The sequence below is a fragment of the Geotrypetes seraphini genome, chromosome 2 (assembly GCF_902459505.1).
Source record: "Geotrypetes seraphini chromosome 2, aGeoSer1.1, whole genome shotgun sequence".
Lineage (NCBI taxonomy): Eukaryota > Metazoa > Chordata > Amphibia > Gymnophiona > Dermophiidae > Geotrypetes > Geotrypetes seraphini.
The window spans coordinates 65,898,228-65,921,978 of NC_047085.1; the positions used below are offsets into that span (position 1 = coordinate 65,898,228).

Consider the following 23,751-nt stretch of genomic DNA (forward strand, 5'->3'; position numbering starts at 1 on the left):
AAATTGCTTGTTTGGCTATGCAAGCTGAACATGGCCATAAATTTAGGATACTTGGCAAAGGTCAGTAGGGACACTATTGGAATATGAAAGTCAAACATTTCTTAGATTTATCACCTCCCCAAAATATGGCTAATTTGTCAGCTCATTGTTGTACAGACTTACATAGGGCCCCTTTTACAAAGCCGCAGTAGCAAGTCCTGGTGTGGCAAATGCGACACAGCTCATAGGAATTCAATGGGCTGCATCACATTTACCGCATGGGAATCTCTACCATGGCTTTGAAAAGGGGCCCCCTAATTCCTTAGATCTAGTCCAATTTAATATCAAGAATACCTGCCTTGGTAAGTAATGCTAAATTACGTGATTGCCAATTTTGGATAATTCAATTTTCTATTTGGGAGGCATAGATATTCCACTTTGCAAAAAATGTACTCAATCTCCAAATTCCTGTTTCATGCCTTTTGGGAATGTATGGATGTACTGTGGATTTTGTGTGTTCATTATATAGAATCCCTGCTAAGGGCAGTTTCGTAACTAATTAGTGCCATATAATACCAGTTATAGCCAACTGGTTGCTAAAGTCAATTTGCATCCAATTATTAAATTATGATACATACTTAACTGCCACTATTCGATACTCCTAGATATCATCGATGACAGCTGGTCAATACTCGACAACGGCAGCGATGCCCTACTAGTCCTACTTGACCTCAGTGCTGCCTTTGACATGGTCGACCACCACCTCCTCTTATCCAGACTCTATGACCTTGGAATCAAGGACTCTGCCCTCCAATGGTTCACCTCCTTCCTCCACCAAAGGACCCAAACTGTCCTACTAGGGACGCACAAATCTAACCCCAAGCCTATCAAATATGGCATTCCCCAAGGCGCCCTTCTATCCCCCCTCCTATTCAACCTCTACATCAGACCTGTCATTGATATAGCGCAGAAGTACAACATTAAAATCCACTCCAATGCTGATGACATCCAGCTGCTCCTCCCACTAGGCAAAAAACGATCGTCCCAAATTGCTAACCTCCAACACTGCCGCTCTGACATGAAAACCTGGATGACAAACAACAAACTACAACTGAATGCCTCTAAGACCGAACTCTTAAGGATCAGGAAAAAAAACACCAAATACACACGCCCAACACTATCATGGGACTCAACTCTACTAACGGCAACAGATCAAGTACGCAGCCTAGGAGTAACCTTAGACGGACACCTATCCCTATCCACCCACATATACCAAGTAGTCTCTACCTCCTTCTACTAACTTCGCCAACTAAGAAAGATCAAACCCTTCATCTCCATACCTGACCTAGCCCAACTCCTCTACGCATATGTCCTCTCCAGAATGGATTACTGCAACTCCCTATTTAATGGAATAACCAAAAAAGATCTCAAGCGCCTCCAACGGGTCCAAAATGCAGCTATCCGCCTCCTACACAGCCTCAACTACCATGATCCCATCTCCCCAGCACTTCGCGCTGAACATTGGCTCCCAATTAGCCAACGCTGTGCATTCAAGGCCCTGGCAATAGCATATAAAATAATTTATGCCACCACCCCCTCCTACATAAAATCCAAGCTACCCATCTACATCCCCACCCGCACCCTCCAGTCAGAAACGGAGATACGTCTATGCATTCCCCCCGGAAGGTCCCTCCTCTCAGAAACCGCCCGCAAACGCTCCTACAGCCACTTCATTCCCCAACTCTGGAACCAACTCCCCCCTCAACTCAGACTACAGAACTCACTAATGACATTCCGGAAAATGGTAAAGACCCTCCTCTTCAACTAAAGGTCACCCTAAGTCTACACCCCACCCCCTTAAACCCCACCTCTACCCTTCTTTCTCCATTCTAATCTTCTGCCTAAATTTCTGTATTGTCCACTCTCAGCCTATACTCAAATAACTTGTATTTAAACTAAATTACTTATATTTAAACTACTGTTCTTAATTTGCTGTATACTCCCTATATTTAAACTGCTGCACAGTCTCGTATGTCCAAGTATTTAAATCTACTGTATAATCTTGTATGTCCAATTACACTCCACTGTGAATGTTTACTTGTAAACCGTTCTGAGCTACTGGGAGGACGGGATAAAAATCTAAATAAATAAATAAATAAAAACTTGTGTGTGCAACTTTGCACACTACATGTAACAATATGTACACAAGTTTATAGAATTAGGATAGAATCTTAGTTACAGTTGAATGGGTTTTGTGTTTCCATGCAACTCTTGGTCTCTCTATAAATAATACATTTTTAAACTTCTGAACTCTTATCACTGCTTCTGCTTCAGAATTCAAATGTAATTTCTTGTTCTCTAAATTGCTTTAAGTACTTACCGATGTCGAGGACCCTCTGCTTGGCAGTATGTTGCCGAGAATGCCAGTATTTCCAGTACTTCAGCTGTTCGTCCCGGTTTTTATCTTCACTGAATACAACCATTATTACACTCTGCAGAAGAGGGATTGTGGAAATTATCTCTCTGATCATACCTGAAATTCACTTAAGATATAGAGACATTGGGATTTCTCATAAGCAACGTTCTTTTGCTCTTCCCCATCTCTAGTTTATTGAAAGCTTCTATACCGCTGCTAATGACTGGGCGAGTCAATTCAGAGTGGTTTATGAGCTTTGTAATGGTGTTACAATACAGAGTTTGCGTTTCCTGGGATGGTTTCAATACAGACATTATTAAACCATAATCAATACATTATTAAACCATAATCAGTACTTGTGCTTTTGTAAAGGTGTTACAGTACAGAGTTAGCGTTTTCTGAGTTGGTTCTCAATACAACCCTCTTAAACCATAATCAATCCTCCTTGCTTCAAAGTGATATTTGGAATGTCTTCAATTTACCTTTCTTCTCATTTTGAGTTGCATAGATCTGTTAGGCATATTCAATGTTTGCGTTTATTTGCCTATCCCAACTTAAAGCATTGTCCTTACAAGATGCTTTTGGATAGAACACTAGCCTTTCAAGCAAGCAAATTGCAATCATGGCTAAGTGAAACTGACTCAATCCCCATCTTACTGATCATTCAGAAAAATAGTTAAGACTTATTTGTTTGATAAATTTATTACCTGACTGATGATGATTATACTGTATCTATGCACTTTTTACTCAATTGTATTTTTTCACTGATTGTCCAGTTCTCTTTCATGTAAACCGCCTAGAACTACTGGTGTTGGCAGTATATAAGAATAAAGTTATTATTATTATTTCTGCCTATAATATATAATCATTCTACCTGCTTATACATACTTGTACATACCTATATAAAATATATCATATATTTATTCATATTATACCTTCTTATATACACATATAAATATATACATCCATATTTAGTATTGTGTACTGTGTTCATACTTTTCCTATTTCAATTCATTTCATAAAAACTGTGTGGTCTAATGAAACTGACTTAGCTGTGAAAGAATGAGATACTCATGTACTAGAACACTATAACAGAGGGAACACTATAACAGAGACACAAGGAAAAGTGTAGGTATTTAACAGGAGTTGCTCTTTGCTAACCTAGTGTCAGCTCCTATTTTTTTTTTATGTACTGAAGCAATGTGCACAGGTAGTGCCATTACTCCAAAATCCTCTACAGCAGACAGCTAGGACCAGGGGAAGAACTGTGACCAGAAGTTTCAGAAATTATTATTAGTTGCTTAAAATTTCCATTTGCTCAGATTTAGAAGCAATTAAAAGCTCATAGCATAGGTCAGCGCCAGCACACACTGTAATAGCATGTGATTAATCAGTTCAGATCTAGAATAATAATCAGATGGATCTCGTTCAGCATTGACATTCCTTAAAGGAAAATAAGATTTGAAAGAGAAACTGCAGCAGAATCTTTTCTGTGCTTCCCTCTCTCTACCCCCAGCTCTCCCTAACACTTTATTTTAGTGTTATCATTCTAGAATGGTATTATCAAACAGAACTGGCATTTCCCCACTCCCACCCCCACCTCTGAACGGTCCATGACTGGTGGGCGAGCCCAGAAAGCCCACAGGTTATATTTGTCTTCCCAATTACAAATGGCCAGGGGAAAAAAAAGCCTTCACTACAGGATATTTTTATGGTCCACGATGTAAGACTACCTGCCCTTTCTCCCTACTAGAGGTATTTAGCCAGAAAATTATGTATGGATCGCTTGACCTTTAAGTAACTGTTGAAAACTCAATTATTTGTGGATGTTTACATGTAACACACAATGGGAGGACATTGATCTCGATATGGTTATCTTGTAATAATAAGATTATGAGAGAGGTAAAGAAAGAGAGGATTTTGATTTTGATAAAGTAACTTTATACCATCATGTTAATGAGAATTGTACAGCATTACCGTTATGATTACAATCTGAGCTCGTATATGTTGTCTGTTTTAACATTATGTTCTTATGCAAACTGCTTTGATTTAAGTATTTTTAAATAAATAAAATCTGTGTTATATTTGGGGGGGGGGTCATTTTATTATCACTTTTTATGAAGTGTCCTCTATTTAGAGAACTACACTTTTTTGGGGAAAAAGAATATGAACTGTCTGCAAATAGGGCTCATTTTTCATAAACAGTGCACACTGTTTGCGACATAGTGGGTTATGGAAGTAAGCCCTTCAAATAGGTACCTGGTGGATCAAGAGTAGGAGCCTAGGCCTGGATTCTCTAAATGGCACCAGTATTTTAGATGCTGGTAGGCGCCCAAACTTAGTAGAAAAAATGCTACTGAACCGTTTTTAACTGAGCTTCAAGGTGACTATCGGTGCCTATAAAATAGGCGCCAGAATTGCGCCTCCATAGGGCTTTAGGTAGCCCAACACCACTAACACTGGAAGTAGCGTTAGACGGCCTAAAGTGCCTATAGAGGTGCAATTCACATCATAGGTAGGCGCCAGAAAAGTAGGTCGCTTATAAGTCAGCTGTCGGCTCCATAATCTGAGCCCTATTCTATAAAGGAAAGTAGGTGCCTACTTTCGTTTATGTAATACTAGCATAACCAGATGTAATATACCTAACATTTAGGTGCTCATACTTACGCCAGCCATAGAGGTGGTCTAAGTATGAAGACCTAAGTGTAACATGAACATAAGTAACTTACAGTTTGCATGCATGTACGTGGGACTCCCGTCTATACTCCACCCATGCTCTGGTTCTACGTACACCCCCTTGCCAATACATGCTATGAAGTTAAGCTGGCAGTTACACACCTCTAGTACTCTAAACATTTACGCACATAACACATGCATAATTATGAGTGCCTAGGGTAAGGAACTGCCCCGTATGTATCTATGGGAATAATACAAAGATTCAAACTTTCACTCCAAAACAAAAGCGCCACACAAGCCAAGAAAGCTAGCTTATTACTTAAGCGAAAGAAAAGCCTCAGACAAACGGAGAGGTGGACCCATACTCTTCTACCCAAGCATCATAGGCAAAAAAATCTTTCGCACAAGTTTAAATTTAGCAGGGGGAGCAAAAAATAGCCGAGAATGATTAATGGTAAAAACCACTGAACACAAACAAGGCCAGGCCGAAGATCGTTTCGTGGCCGGTTACCACTGCTTCAGGGCCTTAGCGCCAAATCCAGGCTATCAGTACGCAAATCCTAACTGCTGCTTTCAACCACTTAGGATCTGCGTACTGATAGCCTGCATACTGATAGCTTGGATTTGGTGCTAAGGCCCTGAAGCAGTGGTTACCAGCCATGAAACAATCGTCGGCCTGGCCTGTTTGTGTTCAGTGGTTTTTACCATTAATCATTCTCGGCTATTTTTTGCTCCCACCTGCTAACTTTAAACTTGTGCGAAAGATTTTTGGCTATGATGCTTGAGTGGAAGAATGTGGGTACACCTCTCCGTTTGTCTAGTTGGCTTGTGTGGTGCTTTTGTTTTGGAGTGTTATTTTGAATCTTTGTACTATACTTCCCTCCATTCCTCCCTGTCTTCTAAGAACATAAGCATCACCTCTGCCAAGTCAGACCACAGGTCCATCATGCCCAGCAGTCCTTTCCCGCGGCGGCCCCCCAAGTCAATAACCTGTAAGTGATCTAATGCTCCAAAGCATTTGTACTATATAGTAACCCTCTAATTTAACCTTTCAATCCCCTTTTCCTTCAGGAACTTGTCCAATCCCATTTTGAAACCCAAAATCGTACTCTCTCTACCACCTCTTCTGGAAGCGAATTCCAGGTGTCCACCACCCTCTGAGTGAAGAAGAACTTCCTAGCATTTGTTCTGAATCTGTCTCCCTTCAATTTTTTTGAGTGCCCTCTAATTTTTGTTGCCCCCGCCAGTCTGAAGAATCTATCCCTCTCTACCTTCTCTATACCCTTCATAATCTTGTAAGTTTCTATTATATCCCCTCTAAGTCTCCGCTTTTCCAGGGAAAAGAGCCCAGCCTCTCAGCATATGAAAGGTTCTCCATGCCCTTTATTATTTTTGTTGCTCTTCTCTGGACCCTCTCGAGTATCACCATATTCTTTTTAAGGTACTGCGACCAGTATTAAAAAGGATATGGTGATACTATGGGAATAATACACAGCACATCTGACCCTAAGCCTGAACATTAACATGTCCTATTGCAACAGGCATACTGCAGTGCAGAGCACATGGCAGTCTTGATTCAGAGTGTTGAAAGGGTTCTCCCACCCTGACTTTGCTGATTGGATGTCGGAAGCACTTGTTGGCACCTGTCTCGCTCAGTGTAATGGCGTAGAATTGCCCCTTGTTTAAATAGGTCATTGGACCTTCCCCTTGCTTCTGACGCAGAGATTTCGTTGCTTCTAGAGTGTACTGAAAAGTGCTACTGTGAAAGGAAAACAGAAAAACACAAATCAATACAATATAGTTCATCAAGTTTATCTAGTGCTTATATGTTTTTTCATACACACACAAGCACATTAATACATATTTCCTTTAAAAAATGAAGTCAGTAATTAAACAGAATAGCAAGACATTCTTATGGAGCATATGCACATCAGGCAACACTTTAACCAAGTCTCTATTTATATTAGTGGGGTACTATGCGATAGGATCAAACAGAGCTAACCAATTATGGTTAATGGGACAAATGGAGGAGAGATTCTAACACAAGGATGTGATAGCCCTGAAGGTGAGTTAATTACTTTTGTATTAATCAAAGAGATATTACAGGTCCAACATGGCCCAAACATACTATGAATAGAATCCGCTTGAGTCCAGGCATGAAGGAAAAATGGCTGCCTTTGCTGAGAACCGAAGATTACCACCAAAGTATCCTCTCTCAGTGAGGGTATACCTGGCAATGCAGTGGCAATGAAGTGTGGAGAAGGGGAAAATTAGGATAACAATTGGCCATGTATACTAAATATTATCACTGCTGACACACCTATGTTATTCCTATAACCAGTAGTGGCAGGCAGCGTGCACTGTTTAGTAAACGTGGCCCAATACACAAAATCCAAGCAAGTGACTCCCATAGGGAGGCAGTACACATACCTTGCTGTTTGTTCATATATAAAATCCTCTGCTCCTACTGATGTACTTCGATATTTCTATAAATTTTAGAAGCAACAACAACAAAAAAAAGGTAATTAATATTTCTTAGATACAGAAATGTTGAGGCACAAATATTGCTTTGAAAGCATGCAATACTTATTTTTTAATAGCCTTCAAATTGGATTGCTTTCTCTTCCTCAGCAGAGAGATGCATATATTTATTCATCAAATGACAGAAATGTGAGAACTAGAGGTTTTGCCTTTTTGAATTATTCGCAAAAGAACCCCCTCAACATTTAACCTCAATCTCCGGGAAGCACAATCCAATGAAACATTAATTCTGCCTTACTTTTCATGAAAAGTCTGCAATTATTTGCCCTTAATTGGTTATTTTCATGAGATGACTACTTTTATCTCTTTTGCTGCTTTACATAATCTTTTCACAAAAACATTTCAACAGATTTGGAGAGCTTACATGAAAGATTTAGTATTCAGGCCTATGCTGAAATTATTCATGAAAAAAATAGAGCCATCTTTGTATGTCGGCAGCCTGTAGAAAAGTGGAATATAATCTGCTTTCTCTCGTCTCTACATACTCTTACTGCATACCACTTTCTTCAAAAAGTTGGTACCGTTATTAAATCCTACTGTTAAAATAAACAAGCAGCTTTGACATTTGTACATTCATTTGAGCATCTAAAAATTTTAAGTACACACCTTTGAATTTATGTGTGCACATTGATTTGCATGCAAACAACAGTTTTAGCATGCACATTAAAATGAATAGAAATCACACAATCAGGAAAATTAGAGAAATTTATAAATAAACTAAACTTATTGTGGTTGTGCACATCCCTATCATGTATACCTCATGCAAAGATTTAATCTTCAAACTCTGACAGCAGAGGATTTCTGCCTTCTCTAAAAAGCATATGCAAAAATAAAAATGGAAAACTTTTAATATACCCCGCTGGCAGAAAGGTTCCACTTTCTGTCTCAGTTTTTACCTCATGTTATACCCTTAACCTTATACCCTTAGATAGATGGTGAGCCCACCAGGACAGATAGGGAAAATGCTTGAGTGCCTGAATGTAAAGCACTTAGGCTATGGGCTCCTTTTACAAAGCTGTGTTAGTGGTTTAACGCGCGTAATAGCGCATGCTAATTTGCCGGCCGCGCTAACCGCTACTGCCTCCTCTTGAGCAGGCGGTAGTTTATCGGCTACTGCGGGAGTTAGTGCACTCTAAAAATGTGCGTGCGATAAAGCCGCTGACACGGCTTCGTAAAAGGAGCCCTATATGTGGTATATAAAAACAAAAAAATAAATTAAATAAATAAATAAAACCTGAGCAAAGTGAAAAGCAAATTTTAAGAAGTGATGTTTAATCAAAAAGAAATAACTCTAATGTGGTTATCATCTCGTGCAGAGAAGCTACAGTGAGTTACACAAACAAAACAGTGATTATTAAATTCTAAATCAGGTTATCATAGCAAGAACTCATTAGGCTGGCATACATATATTACTACTACCACTATTTATAATTTCTATAGTGTACGCAGTGCTGTACGTTACAATAACCATGAAGAGATGTTCCCTGCTAAACAGAGCTTATAATCTAATCAGACAAACAGGATAATTAGGGAGTCTTTCTCCTAAAGTGCAGTAAAGTACTGCAGTCACCCCAGCTTAACGGCCAGATTTAACTCACAGTAACTGCAAAACCTGTGCTTTAGGCCATTCAGTTAATGCAGAGAAAGTTTATTTTACTGCACATTGACAGAATGGCAGATAATGCATTGCAGTTAGCTGTACCTCTTGATGTGGTGTTATCTGCCATGTTAACAGTTCATGCATGATAACTACCACCACGTTAACAGTAAGGCATAGTTCCTGCAAGGGACATGAGTGGCCAAAAATGTTTTGGATTGTTTTCAGATTTTTCTGAATTCTTCCAATTTCTTGAATGTTCAGTTTGTTTTATACATTCATTGTAATAAGTTGTTTTCTAAACACAGAACCTTTTAACATTCAAAAACTGGTGATATATACATTAATGTGTATGTCTGTATGTTTATAACTGATTATGCAAGCATTAACATTTTTCAACACCCTTAGACACGTGGAGCGGCATAATTTTTTTTTTTTTTTAAGTCTAAGTCCGTTTTAGGCCTAGAGCGCTAGTCATCCAAAGTCGTCAGCGTCTCGTCCATTCTCAAAAAAATACGTTCAAAATATTTTTTTTTCAAGAATCATCTAATTATACGTCTAGACACTATCTTTATACCACATTCTCATCCCAAAAATCGTCCCAAGTCCAAAACACCTAGAAAAAGACCTTTTGGACGTGGGAGGGGTCAGCAAAGTGATGGACTGGCCACCCAGACATAGCAAAAGAATAGTGGGGCACCTTACAGGGCACTACTGTGAACTTCACAAAAAGGGTGCTACATAAACATCTCACCACAACTCCCTTGTAGGTCATGGTGAGCCCCCCAAACCTACTATACCACCCCAATAGCCCTTATGGCTGCAGGTGGCACCTATATGGAAGTACAATAGGGTTTTGGGGAGTACACATGTTCCACCATGAATGCAATGGTTAGAGTGGCTTATGAGCCTGGGTCCTCCTCTCTATGGTTCACTAGCACCCTCCCCCTCCTACTTAAGCCACCTCTGTGCAGCTCTACTAGGCTTTCCTATGCCAGGTCCTGATGTTCTGGAGGCAGGTATATATGTTTTTATTCCGATTTTTATGGCGGTATGGAGGGGTCAGTGATCACTGGGGGAGTGTGTGTGCATTTGTACTTTGTCCCTGCAGTGGTTATCTGGTCACTTTAGATAACTTCTGGGCACTTAGATCTGTTTTTAGATCGCCTAAGTCACAACGTATAAGTTCTGTCTAAGCAGTCTCGTCAAACTTTCAATTATCATGCAGGACGTCTAGGTTTGGTCGGCCCACATCCCGCTCTAACCATTCTTCAAAAAACACCCTTTTTTGCTTTGGGCGCACAGCAGCAGTCAAAAAGCCTAAGCTGCTTCTAGATACGTCTAAAACCTGTTTCGATTATCGGCACTTGGGTGACCTGTGTTTTAGGTCGTCCATGTGCCGATTTAGGCAGATTCTTAGATGTATTTCTGTTTCGATTATGTACCTCATAGGTTTCTATGGCACTTTGTGTATCTAAGTGCTTTGATAATGAGCCTCCAGATAAACCAAATGCATGCTAACATGTGCATTCCAAATTCCCACCCAGTCCATACACTCTTATCTGTAAGCTGTTTAACATGGGAATTACTATGCATTGTCAAAGTGCCACACTTGTTGTTAGCATGCAGTCATTCCTGCATTAAGGCAGCTACCATTGCTTAGTAAATAAGCTGCTAAATCTACAATCTAGTCTCCATATTACAAAGAAAAGCTACCTGTTTTATTCAAAATGTTACTGTCAGCTTACCCTAACCCTAATTTCACATTTTAAACATTGATAAGTTTGGTTTTAGAAGATTTGATCCTGGAGGGTCATTATTGATCCAACATTATCAATGCATGAGGAAGTAAGAAAAATAATTGTACACTTCTCCCTCCGTATTCACTGTTTCAGCATTCGCGGTTTCAATTATTCATGGTTTTTAGCTTGCTGGCTCTTCCCCTCAAATTGCATCAGTTTGTATGGAGAAATCACTGATTCCAAGCATTTACAGAGAAAATTGCTGATTCCCAGCACTTTCTTCACCGTGTTTTGCTTCTCCTTCAGGAACAGGCTAGGTCTCCCACCAAGCTATTTGCGGTTTCACCATATTCACGATGGTTTTTAATAGAAAACCGCAAATAACATATGAAAAAGTTATTTGCGGTTTTTCTGTATTCGCGGTTCTGTTAATCCCCTATGACTGCAATTTATGGTGAGTCTGCCCCTTCATCCTACACAGTAAAATTTTGGAGCAAGCAATTTAAGTGGGGTATAGAGTCCATTGAAGATGACTCTCACACTGGACAGCCTGTGGAAGCAACTTCCATGGAAATATACGAGGATTTAATTTTGTCAGACAGATGAATTAAGATTTCCCAAATAGCTGAAGTAATGGGCATCTCGGCATGTACAGTACATTTTGGAAAATAATTCATGAAAAGTTGGGCATGTCCAAGGTTAGTACAAGATGGGTTCCAAGAGTACTGACATCATGTCAGAAGGCTAGGAGGCTCCAGTAATGTCAGAAGAACTTGGAGTTGCTCCGTTTAGACCAAGTGAATTTTTTTCATCGTTTGGTGACTGCAGATGAGACTTGAGTCTATCACAGAGATCATAAGTTCAAAATGGAGTCAATGCTGTGGAAGCACAAACTATCCCCCACTCCAAAAAAGCTCAAAACAGAAAAATTTCCAGGCAAAGTCATGATGAATGACTTTTGCATCTGGAGTTCATGTCACACAAGACAACCATAACCAGGGAGAGTTACACCAACACAATGATTGCTTTGAGGGAGTCAATCAAGGAGAAAAGATGAAGAGAACTCACAGCAGGCATGCTGCTTCTTCATGACAATGCGTTGATGCACATGTCCCAACAATCACAGGCTGTCATTTGAGAATGTGGGTTTCAACAGCTGAACCATCCATCCTACACAGTGGTGACCTGGCTCCCCCGGATTATTTCCTGTTCTGAGTTTTGAAGAAACTCTCCCTGGACAGAGGTTTTCAAGTGATGAAGATGTCAAGGAAGCTGTGATGTCCTGATTTGAAGGTCAAACAGAAGAATTGTTTTCAAACGGGTTAAAGTCATTGCAGGAAAAGTGGATGGAGCTATCAGGGGACTATATTGATAAATAAAACAAAAATTTCTTGAAAACTCTTTTTCTTTCCTACTGAGGTCCATAAATTATTGAACGCCCCTCATAAGATGTTATTTGTATTTAAAGTACTGAAAAATAACATCTCTCCAGCCATTTCTGCCTTTCTGCACTTACATCAACCAGTACGGTTTCTTCATACTTCAGTGCAGTTGCTAGATTTTCCATCATTTAGATTAATTAGTTTGGAAGTATACAGAAACTCAAATTTTTATATATCGGGGACAAAGATATGGTCAAACTGCCATGTCAGGTAAGAGCAATTAGATCTATGCCGTTATACAAAAAGATTGGGCTGGGGGAGGGCTTCAATGGCTGGGATGGTGTAGATGGGCTGGAGTGAGAATGGGGAGAATGGGGAGAATCCTTCCTAAATACTAGAGAAAAGATGACTCTGTAGGTTTAGTCCATGTACAACAGCATTCACCGATGTTTTCCTAATGTCAGGTTCATCTTTTTAATGTTTCAAATAATACAGGTGTGAAACAAAACAGGACAAACAGAATACATAAATGTGTGTGTGTTTTGGGAGAAGGAAGTATTGTGTTACCCCGAAGAAGGCATCAATAGGATGTGTTTAATATCTGTCTTCTCTACCTCAAAAGTCAACTGGATTAAAATTGAGTGGGGAAGATGGAGAATTCAGCAGTTGGAACCTAAGCACAGTACCAGGTAGAGCTTTGGATGCTTGCCCAGAAATTGCTAAGAAGAAGAAAAAATAAATTAATTAAATTGAATCAGGTTGGGCAGACTGGATGGACCATTCAGGTTTTTTTTTCTGCCGTCATCTACTATGTTACTATGACTTTAAAGACAATACTATTTCAGCAGGCATTGGGTGTGTTTCCAGCTGATGAACAAGATCAAATAATATTTTGGAGTACGCTGTTTTTACTTTAACCCCCTTTTTTACGAATGCATAGCGTGGGTTTTAGCGCCGGCAGTGGCGGTAACTGCTCCGACGCTCATAGGAATTCTATGAGCATCGGAACAGTTACCGGCGCTAAAACCCACACTATGCATTTGAAAAAGAGAGGGTAAGTTAGGTATGAGTTTTAGAACTGCATTTAAGTATTTTTTTCATGATTTTAACTTATTTAATTTAATTTATTTAAAATGTGTAACCCACTGTATTCCAAAGCAGTGAAATAAAGACTTATGTAATAATTAAAACCAAACAAACAAACAAATTTTATGTTAATATTTGTTTATAGTTTGAACTGTGTTTTATATATTTTGTTCAATGTTTCTACCAAATGTTATGTTTGTAAATCTACGTAGAATATTTAAGATAGTGCAGAATAGAAGTCTTTTTCAATAAACAACAACAAACAATAAACCTAATCATCACATAACAACAAATAGAATACAATCAGGCACTGATTTATTCGAGGTTATACTAGTTCATTATGCCTCTATATCAGTGATTCCCAACCCTGTCCTGGAGGAACACCAGGCCAATCGGGTTTTCAGGCTAGCCCTAATGAATATGCATGAGAGAGATTTGCATATGATGGAAGTGATAGGCATGCAAATTTGCTTCATGCATATTCATTAGGGCTAGCCTGAAAACCCGATTGGCCTGGTGTTCCTCCAGGACAGGGTTGGGAACCACTGCTCTATATTACATGATCCCTCTTTCCCATAGGTTTTGCTATAGGGGTCCCGTCCCCCCCCCCAAAAAAAAAAAATTACCTTGCCACCCCAAACAAAATCAGTGCGGGTCATAGGTTTCACTACAGGGTGGTAAGTGCGACCCCAATTTCAGGTGGTTCGGGATCCTCTAGGTGCCCTCTCCCCAACATCTGACATCTCTTCTTCTTTCCTGTGAGTACTGACATTTTCTCTCTAGTCTCTTCCCCCCTCTTGGTCTGTCAACCTTCCAATAGGTTACCAATTACTTATTGGGAAATGAACTTCAAAATGATCATGAAACTGTATGCATCTCTAAAGCAGGCTCAACAAATTCAGCTGCGGCAAGATTCTAAAATGTCCAACATGTGAACAGCCAGGGCCTATGCTTTACTCTACACTACACAATGAGAGAGTTGACCCTGATCCCTCCACCAAAGAAGACACAACCAAAAACAAAAAACTTGTGGAGAGTTGATGTCCAAGATAAAGGCTTTATTAGAACAAATAAATAATCCACATAAAAATGTCTAGGGCCTGAACCACTGGAAACATATGGACCAAACACAGTCTGTGTTTTGACATGATTGTCTTCCTCAGGGGTCCCTATAGGTCCTATAAGCAGGCTTGTGGATTAAATAATAAAAATGATAACGTCTGCGCTACTGAGTACATCTCACCAGTACAGAGGTTATCGTTTTTATTATTTAATCCACAAGCCTGCTTATAGGACCTATAGGGACCCCTGAGGAAGACAATCATGTCGAAACACGGACCATGTTGGGCTCATATCTTACTCTACACTACATCAGTTAAAGAAGGGCTAGATCCTATTTTTTTCATCAACATTACTGGTTACTGATCCAGTCAATTATTTTGTTGCCACTAGACTATTGTGTGAATTTATGGCTTAACTTCCTAGTTATTAGCTAATCAGTGGCATCAGTTTTTTTAAGCTCAATCCTATCTATATATTATGCTCCTATGTGAGATTTGTACCTTTAAACCTATGAATTCATATTATCAGCATAGCTTCAGTGTGTTCTGTAACATGAATCTATTTATACACTTGAGACATGTACACTTGAGATTTGTACACTTGAAACATTTATACACTTGAGACATGAAATAAATGCATTTCTGGTTTTATTTCTACAGTGTTGAAGTACTTGCTGGCCCTTGCTGTGACTGGTGGGGATCCCCAAGCTCCGCCAGCAGAGGACCTCCTCTAGAGACGGCCAGAACTCCCCTCCACCAAGCGCAGCAGTCGCTGGCAGCATCCATGAGCCACTGAGGTACCAGCATCTGTGACTCAGGGACGCTACTGCTGCCTGCCAAGCTTGGCAAAAGGGACCCCCGGCCAACTGCAGAGGAAATCCTCAGCTGACAGCTTGAGGGTCTTCATCAGCTGAATATTTATATTTTATATTTACATTAGAGGCTCTGGTAGAAACCCATTTACAAAGTATGTATTCTTCCCAATTAATATTTCCAAATTAATAAAGTGTCTTTGTTTATTTGTAAATGGGTCTCTTCCAGAGCCTTTAATTCAGTAGCATAATTAAATGAAATAACTACTTCTGAAATGTATATGGATGGACGGGTTTGATTCCAGCAGGGACGGGTAGGGACGGGGGTTGATTTCTGGCCCCGCGCAACTCTCTAGTCGGGAATTTACTATCTTAAACCAGCACTGGTAAATGGTTCAGACCATATAAGGTAAGTGTTGCCTATCTTCAGTTTCAAAAAACAGCTAGAATTAGGAGTAATTGTTACTAACTTGAATTCTTTAAAAGCTATAAGAGTTGAAACATTGTTACCTGAATTGTCACATTGTTCATCGGTATAGGCGCACACACTTTTGCAGTTCATAAAGAGTATAGTATAAGGGAGGGGAAGGAGGGACGGGCTCACATGATTAAAACAAGGTTACAGGATGTGGGCCTGTAATAATATATAAATTATAAGAGGTCCTATGATCTGACCCTTTGTATTATGATATGCCTGCCCTCTATTTAGATGTGTTTGGAGAGAGCATATTAGATAAATACGCTGGTGAAAAGTTTTTGAATGAAAGTGCTATTATTCGAAGGAACAAGTCCTTTTGGCTCTTTGTTAAGGATTTAAAGGCATTGAATAGTTTTTTTTTGATCATCCTTATTACCCCATTTAACAGTACAGATCCCTACAGGTCACCAAAAATAATGAAATAATTATCTGACATCACCAAATTATGCAAAACATAAAAAGAATACCTAGTAAGAAATGAACAAAGCAAACATAAAACCATTTCTCTAGGGCCAATGTCTTCCAGATGGGACACCTGGAGATCATAATCTACCAAATCGAAAGCTAATGAAATAATACGAGCAACTTTACCGCTATTGAGAAATCCATATAACTCACAGAGTAGCTGTACCAGCTGTAATATAAAGGTTTCAAAAACAAACTGACAAGGATGTAGATTTTTCTAGTCGGCAAAATTCTTTAACTGGACAAAACCTACCTTTTCTGCAAGCGTAGCAAAAAAAAAAATATGGTAATTTAGATACCAACTTATAATTTTCTACTTGAGACAATCTAAATTGAGTTTCTTCAATTATTACCTTGCTAAAGCAATCTTCCATTGAGAAAGAAAGATTTTATTTACAAGCTCTTAAAACACTGTTGGTGACAAAATTATTTACCATATATACTCAAATATAAGTCCATCTGAATATGTCGAGACCCCCCCCATTCCACCCCCCCCCCAAAAAAAGGAGGGAAAATGGTTGACTTGAATATAAGATGGGGGGCTTAATATTCAAGTGTCCTGCCCTGCCAGGATCTGCTTCCAGCGCCCCCTCCCTCACTACCTCCCCTGTCAGGTTCTGCACCCAGACCCCCTCAGTCCCTGCCCTGCCAGACTCTGCAACCAGTCCCCCCTCACTCCCTGTCAGGCTCTGCACCCTATCCCCCATCCTCCCTCTCTCAATGTCCTGTACCATCTCCCTCCCTCCCGATGTCTTGCAGGCACCCACCGGGCCTGCCATGGGACCCAGTGGTTTAGTGGTGGGCTGAGATATGAGGAATCCCGTCTCCCATCCAAGCCAAATCAAAAAAAAACCTGCGTAACCTCCCCCCCCCCCCATCTTCCCTGAATACCCCCAGACTCCTGGGTGGCCTAGCAATGAGCAGGATAGGAGGAATCCCTTCTGTCTCCTGTGCCTGCCGAAATTGACAACCATACCTCCCCCTTGTAACTTTCAGCCTCGAACAGAGCAGGAGGGCAGGAAGATCGCTTCTGCTCCGTGCACCGGCTGGCTACCAGGGACCTGAAAGCTACTTGGGGGAGGTGACAGGGAGGTGTGGTTGTCAATTTCGGCAGGCACAGGAGGCAGAAAGGATTCCTCCTGTCCCGCCCATAGTAAGGAGTTGGGGGGTGTGGGGTTGTGCAGGGAAGGCAGGAGGTTTTGGGTTCAGCTGGAACAGGAGACAGGGGGGGGGTCCCTCATGTCCCATCCCACCACTAGACCACCGGGTCTTGCAGCAGGCCCTGTGGAGTCCTGCAATAGATCCAGGAGAGGGTTGGGTAGGCAATGGCCCATATATAAGCCAAGACCCCCATTTTTAGGCTTATACATTGGATTCGAGAAACTAATGAAATACTAAAAATAAATGAAAAACTTGAGCAGATCAGGACTAAACGAAAATATGTTAGCACTAAATATGGCCAAAACTAAAACTTTGTTATTTCCATGGAAGGAAAGATTAAACTTAATCAGTCCAATGGTCATTAACAATAGTCCCTTACAATAAGTAACCTCATAAAAATTCTGGGAGTCATCTTTAATAAGAAATTCTCACATCATGAGCATATCAGTAACGTAGACACCTATCAAAATGTAACAGAATATAAATATAAGAAACGGAGGCGGAAAGTGAGTTACAGAAAAGTTAAAATCTTAATTTATCATCTGCCGGATGAGTGGAATCCAAACAAACGGGATGGGGATATTTGGGATTCAAATAATAATAACAGTGAGGAGGATATATGTGTTGAAGGAGAACAGGCAGAAAGTTTAGAAGCAGAGCCTGTGAGGAGACAAAGATTACAGGGAAGTCTGCAAACAGGAGAAAATCTAACTAGACATAATGTTATGGAGGATGTTACTCCACATGAAATCATGGATACGATGGCACGCTTTACACAGCAGCCTGGGGAACCACTAATACAATGGGTAATTCGGGTGCAGGAGTTGGGCGCAGCAGGGATTATGTGGGATGCCACAGATGCCCCTAAATTTGTTCAAATTAGTCAAGAAGTAGCAGTACAAAATGCGTTACGGGAGGATCCTTATCCTGCAAAAAATGCCCAATGGTCTTTATTAGAGATAATTAGTAGGGGTGTCACGAAGCGATATCCACTTGAATCTGATTGGCCCTCAAATGATAAAATTTGGTATACATTAAAAGATGCTCAAATGAAAATTAAGGAGGAGACTATGAAGGTAGCCTTAGTAATAGGTCACACTGACATATATATGTCATTACCTTTTACTGTGTCCATGAGAAATAAAATTATTAAGTATGCTGCACCAGCATACAAACAGGTAATGATAACTTTGTTGATCAATCAAATAGACAGGACTATTTTGGAAGCCTTAGAAGCGGTCCGACAGTTAGGAGATTGGGGGGACTGGGGACCTCAAAATACTTTTGATAAAAAGAGAAAAGGACAATCCAATTCAAACAGGGCTAATCGGGTGTCTCGGAGGAATATGTTTTTGAAATTAATAAAAGATGGTGTAGAGGGGGAAGAATACAAGGACATTAGGGGAAATGTACAAAAATAGAGGACTGGGAAAGAAATCTATGTCTCAAGCACAAATGAACAAAGGAGAGAGGGAGGATATTTTGGTGCCAACGGCTCCCCCTGAGGAAACTGCTTCCATTCTTTATCCTGATTTAAAAGGGTGGAAGTGTTGGGAGGATCAATAATGTGAATGCCGAGCCTCAGTGTTTGCCTGGACCAAATTAGAACAGCGTCCGCAGGTAGAGATAAATATTTAGTAGAAATCTGGGGAGCAAAAGGTACAAGCTGTAGTGGACACTGGGGTGGAAGAATATAAATATCAGGATTGGGGGGAAAATTATACAAGCAGGAAGAAAAAAAATTTTTTTTTCAAATTTTAAACTTGGACAATTACCAATTTGGGAATATACTGTATTAATCTATGGGATTCCTTAAAATATAATAGGGCTAGATATCCAAAAAGGGTTAACATTACAGCTTTCCGATGGAATCTATAGTTTTGGTAAATTGCCAGACATTCCTAAGAGATCAGTAGTGGTGGGGAAACCAATAGTAGTACCGATCTCTACAAAAATTGTAAACATGAACCAATGCATTTTTACTATTCCTATAGTGGAGCAATGTCCAGAACGATTTGCATTCACTTGGCAAGGGAGGCAATATACATCTACCAGACTACCACAAAAATACTTACATAGTCCCACTTTCTATCACAAGATTATAGCAGAAAGTGGGCAAAAGGATGCCGAGAGGTGATAGAGAAAGTTAAACAGAAAATTGTAAACTTCCCTTCTCCCCAAAGTAAAAAACAGACTTGGGCCTTTTTGGATTCTGGAGGCAACATATTTCACATCTGGGGTAACATATGGGGTAGGTTGGACAATAAAAAAGTAAAAATATTGCTAAGTGACCTTTATAATGTATAAAGTTTTGTTAGATAGTATAAGGAAGTTGCACTCCAAGTAATTTTGCAAATGTGTCTTTTATCTCAAACACTAACATTGTGAACCACTGTACCTGCACGTAAACCTCTCTTGTATATTTTATAGATTAAAACTTCCCTGCTTGCATTCTCTTACGATTGTGTGACAGAGCTTTGAAATGGAAAAAAAATAGAAAACAAGACCAGTAAAACTATATAGAGCAATTAACTTAAGTTTCTATCTCTCTTTCTTTTAGAAGCTTATTATCCACACATGGTCTGGAGAACCAATTTCACTGTGCCACATTTAAAATACTTCCAGCACTGTGACCTGATAGTGGGAATCCAATGGATACCAAATTTGTTTATGACTCTTTTGATTAATAGTGTGCTTATTTACAGATTAAATTCAACCCTGAATCATTACCGATGGAAGAAAGCATGCTGGAGCTCTGTGTTTGTCTGTTTCTGTTATGTGTTGTCTGTTTTAGCTTATGTGGTACCCCAACATTGCACATTGGCCATTTCCAGAGTTTATTCCACCCCTTCTATTAGTCCAAATGGTACCATATCCCTTTCCAAAAAAAAAAAAAAAAGATTCCCCCACATACAAGAAAGTATCTTATGAAAACCATGCTCACAATGATTTTATGCTATGGCTCACAGGTAATCGAGGCCAGCAGCGTGCCAGATAGCACAGTTACTTACCGTAACAGGTGTTATCCAGGGACAGCAGGCAGATATTCTTGACTGATGGGTGACGGCACCGACGGAGCCCCAGTACGGACAATTTTAGAGTGATTGCACTCTAAGAACTTGGAAAGTTCTAGCAGGCCGCACCGCGCACGCGCGAGTGCCTTCCCGCCCGACGGAGGCACGCGGTCCCCAGTTAGGATAAGCCAGCTAAGAAGCCAACCCGGGGAGGTGGGTGGGACGCAAGAATATCTGCCTGCTGTCCCTGGATAACACCTGTTACGGTAAGTAACTGTGCTTTATCCCAAGACAAGCAGGCAGCATATTCTTGACTGATGGGTGACCTCCAAGCTAACAAAAAGAGAGATGGTGGGAAGGTTGGCCATTAGGAAAACAAATTTTGCAAAACAGATTGGCCGAAGTGACCATCCCGTCTGGAGAATGCGTCCAGACAATAGTGAGATGTAAAAGTATGAACTGAGGACCAAGTAGCAGCCTTGCAGATTTCCTCAATAGGTGTGGAACGGAGGAAAGCCACAGATGCTGCCATGGCTCGAACTCTATGGGCTGTGACAGAACCTTCCAGTGTCAGTCCGGTCTGAGCATAACAGAAAGAAATGCACGCTGTGAGCCAATTGGACAGCGTACGTTTAGAAACAGGATGTCCCAATTTATTCGGATCAAAGGACAGAAAGAGTTGAGGGAATGATCTGTGGGGCTTAGTACGGTCTAAATAGTAAGCTAAAGCCCGCTTACAGTCCAAAGTATGCAGAGCCTGTTCTCCAGAATGAGAGTGAGGTTTCGGAAAGAAGACAGGCAGAACAATGGATTGGTTGAGATGGAATTCAGAGACAACCTTAGGGAGAAACTTTGGATGTGTACGCAGAACCACCTTGACATGATGAAAGACGGTAAAAGGTGGGTCTGCTACTAGTGCATGGAGCTCACTGACCCTCCTGGCAGAGGTGAGAGCAATCAGGAAGAGAACCTTCCAAGTGAGAAATTTGAAAGAAGCCGTGGCCAAAGGTTCAAACGGAGGCTTCATTAAGGCTGAGAGAACCACATTAAGATCCCAGATCACAGGAGGTGCTTTAAGAGGTGGTTTCACATTGAAAAGACCTCGCATGAATCTGGAGACCAAGGGATGAGCTGAAAGGAGTTTCCCATGGACTGGCTCATGAAAAGCAGCAATAGCACTGAGGTGCACTCTGATGGAAGTAGACTTGAGACCAGAGTCAGACAAAGAAAGAAGGTAATCCAACAAGGTCTCCACAGCAAGGGACGTAGGATTATGATGATGAAGAAGACACCAGGAAGAAAACCGTGTCCACTTCTGATGGTAACATTGCAGAGTGGCAGGTTTCCTGGAGGCATCCAAAACAGAACGAACGGACTGAGACAAAAGAGTATCATTCGAAGTCAGCCCGAGAGATACCAGGCTGTCAGGTGCAGAGACTGGAGGTTGGGATGCAGAAGGGTCTCCTGATGCTGTGTAAGCAGAGAAGGAAATTGTGGAAGTAGAATAGGTTCCCTGGAACTGAGTTGAAGTAGAAGGGAGAACCAATGTTGCCTGGGCCACCGTGGCGCAATCAGAATCATGGTGGCCTGTTCCCTCTTGAGCTTGAACAAGGTCCGGAGCATGAGAGGCAGAGGAGGGAAAGCATACAGGAAGAGATTGGACCAATCCAGGAGAAATGCATCCGCTGCCAGACGGTGAGGAGAGTAGAGTCTGGAGCAGAAGTGGGGCAGCTGATGATTGTGAGGAGCTGCAAAGAGGTCTATCTGAGGAGTGCCCCAATGAGCGAAGATGGACTGTAGAGTGAAAGGATCGAGTGTCCACTCGTGAGGCTGGAGAATTCTGCTGAGCTTGTCCGCTAAGGAATTCTGTTCTCCCTGAATGTAGATAGCTTTCAGGAATAGATGGTGATCTGTAGCCCAAGCCCAAATCCTCTGGGCTTCCTGGCACAAGAGGCGAGAGCCTGTCCCACCCTGCTTGTTGATGTAGTACATCGCAACTTGATTGTCTGTGCACAGCAGGAGGACCTGAGGAAAGAGAAGATGTTGGAAGGCCTTGAGGGCATAAAACATCGCTCTGAGTTCCAGGAAGTTGATGTGATGTTTCATTTCCTGGGCTGTCCAAAGTCCTTGAGTTTGGAATTCATTCAAATGAGCTCCCCAGGCATAAGGGGAGGCGTCGGTGGTGATGACAAGTTGATGAGGAGGTAGATGGAACAAAAGACCTCTGGAGAGATTTGAGGATATCAACCACCATTGTAGAGACTGACGAAGAGATGATGTCACAGATATGTGTCGTGAGCAAGGATCCGTCGCTTGGGACCACTGGGTCACTAGGGTCCATTGAGGAGTGCGCAGGTGGAGACGTGCGAAGGGTGTGACATGAACTGTGGAGGCCATGTGACCCAAGAGTATCATCATTTGCTTGGCAGAGATGGAGCGTTGATGAAGCACCTGCTGACACAGAGATTGGAGAGTGTGAAGACGGTTGGACGGCAGAAATGCTCTCATGAGGACTGTGTCCAGCACCGCTCCAATGAATTGAAGTCTCTGAGTGGGGATGAGATGAGATTTGGGTAGATTGATCTTGAACCCCAGAAGTTGTAGAAACAAGATGGTCTGGTTGGTGGCTTGGAGTACTGTCTGAGAAGAATTGGCCTTTATCAACCAATCGTCCAGGTAAGGAAACACCTGAAGGTGGTGGGAACGTAGAAAGGCAGCCACCACAATCAGACATTTGGTGAACACTCTTGGAGAGGAGGCAAGACCGAAGGGTAGCACCTTGTATTGGTAATGACAATGGTTGATCATGAAGCGGAGGTACTGTCTGGAGGCCAGATTGACCGGTATGTGAGTGTATGCTTCTTTGAGATCTAGGGAACATAGCCAGTCGCCTTGATTGAGAAGAGGATAAAGAGTAGCCAGAGAAAGCATCTTGAATTTCTCTTTTACCAAGCGAAGATCTAAAATGGGTCTGAGATCTCCTGTTTTTTTGGGAACTAGAAAGTAACGGGAGTAGAATCCCTGCCCCTTTTGATCTAGAGGAACTTCCTCTATGGCGTTCAGAAGAAAGAGGGATTGAACCTCTTGAAGAAGGAGGGAAGACTGAGGAGTGTTCAAAGAAGACTCTCTTGGCAGACTTTGGGCAGGAAGAGTCTGGAAATTGAGAGAGTAGCCGTGGCGGATGATGTTGAGGACCCACTGATCCAAGGTGATGATTTCCCAACGGCTTATGAAATGAGTAAGGCGTCCTCCAATGGGCTGCGGAAGATGGGCAGAAGGAGGGAGACTGGCTATGTCCTGGAGAACCAAGTCAAAAGGGTTGAGTTGATTTCTGTGAAGGG

The 23,751-nt window shown here is 41.2% G+C and overlaps 1 protein-coding gene across 7 annotated transcripts in view; it reads right to left on the reverse strand.

Moving 5' to 3' along the window:
* The window catches only part of GRHL2 (grainyhead like transcription factor 2), a 279,232-nt gene that overhangs the window by 152,397 nt on the left and 103,084 nt on the right, over positions 1–23,751 (reverse strand). For all 7 annotated transcript variants that reach the window (XR_004538279.1, XR_004538280.1, XM_033933112.1 and 4 more), the window contains exons 5-7: positions 7,502–7,557; positions 6,674–6,830; positions 2,360–2,471 (exon numbers count right to left, since the gene is read on the reverse strand). Coding sequence is in view for 5 of the 7 variants with exons in the window: in XM_033933112.1 (XP_033789003.1) it covers positions 2,360–2,471; positions 6,674–6,830; positions 7,502–7,557 (325 nt within the window). In the remaining 2 variants the exon portion in view is untranslated. The remainder of the gene's footprint in view (positions 1–2,359; positions 2,472–6,673; positions 6,831–7,501; positions 7,558–23,751) is intronic.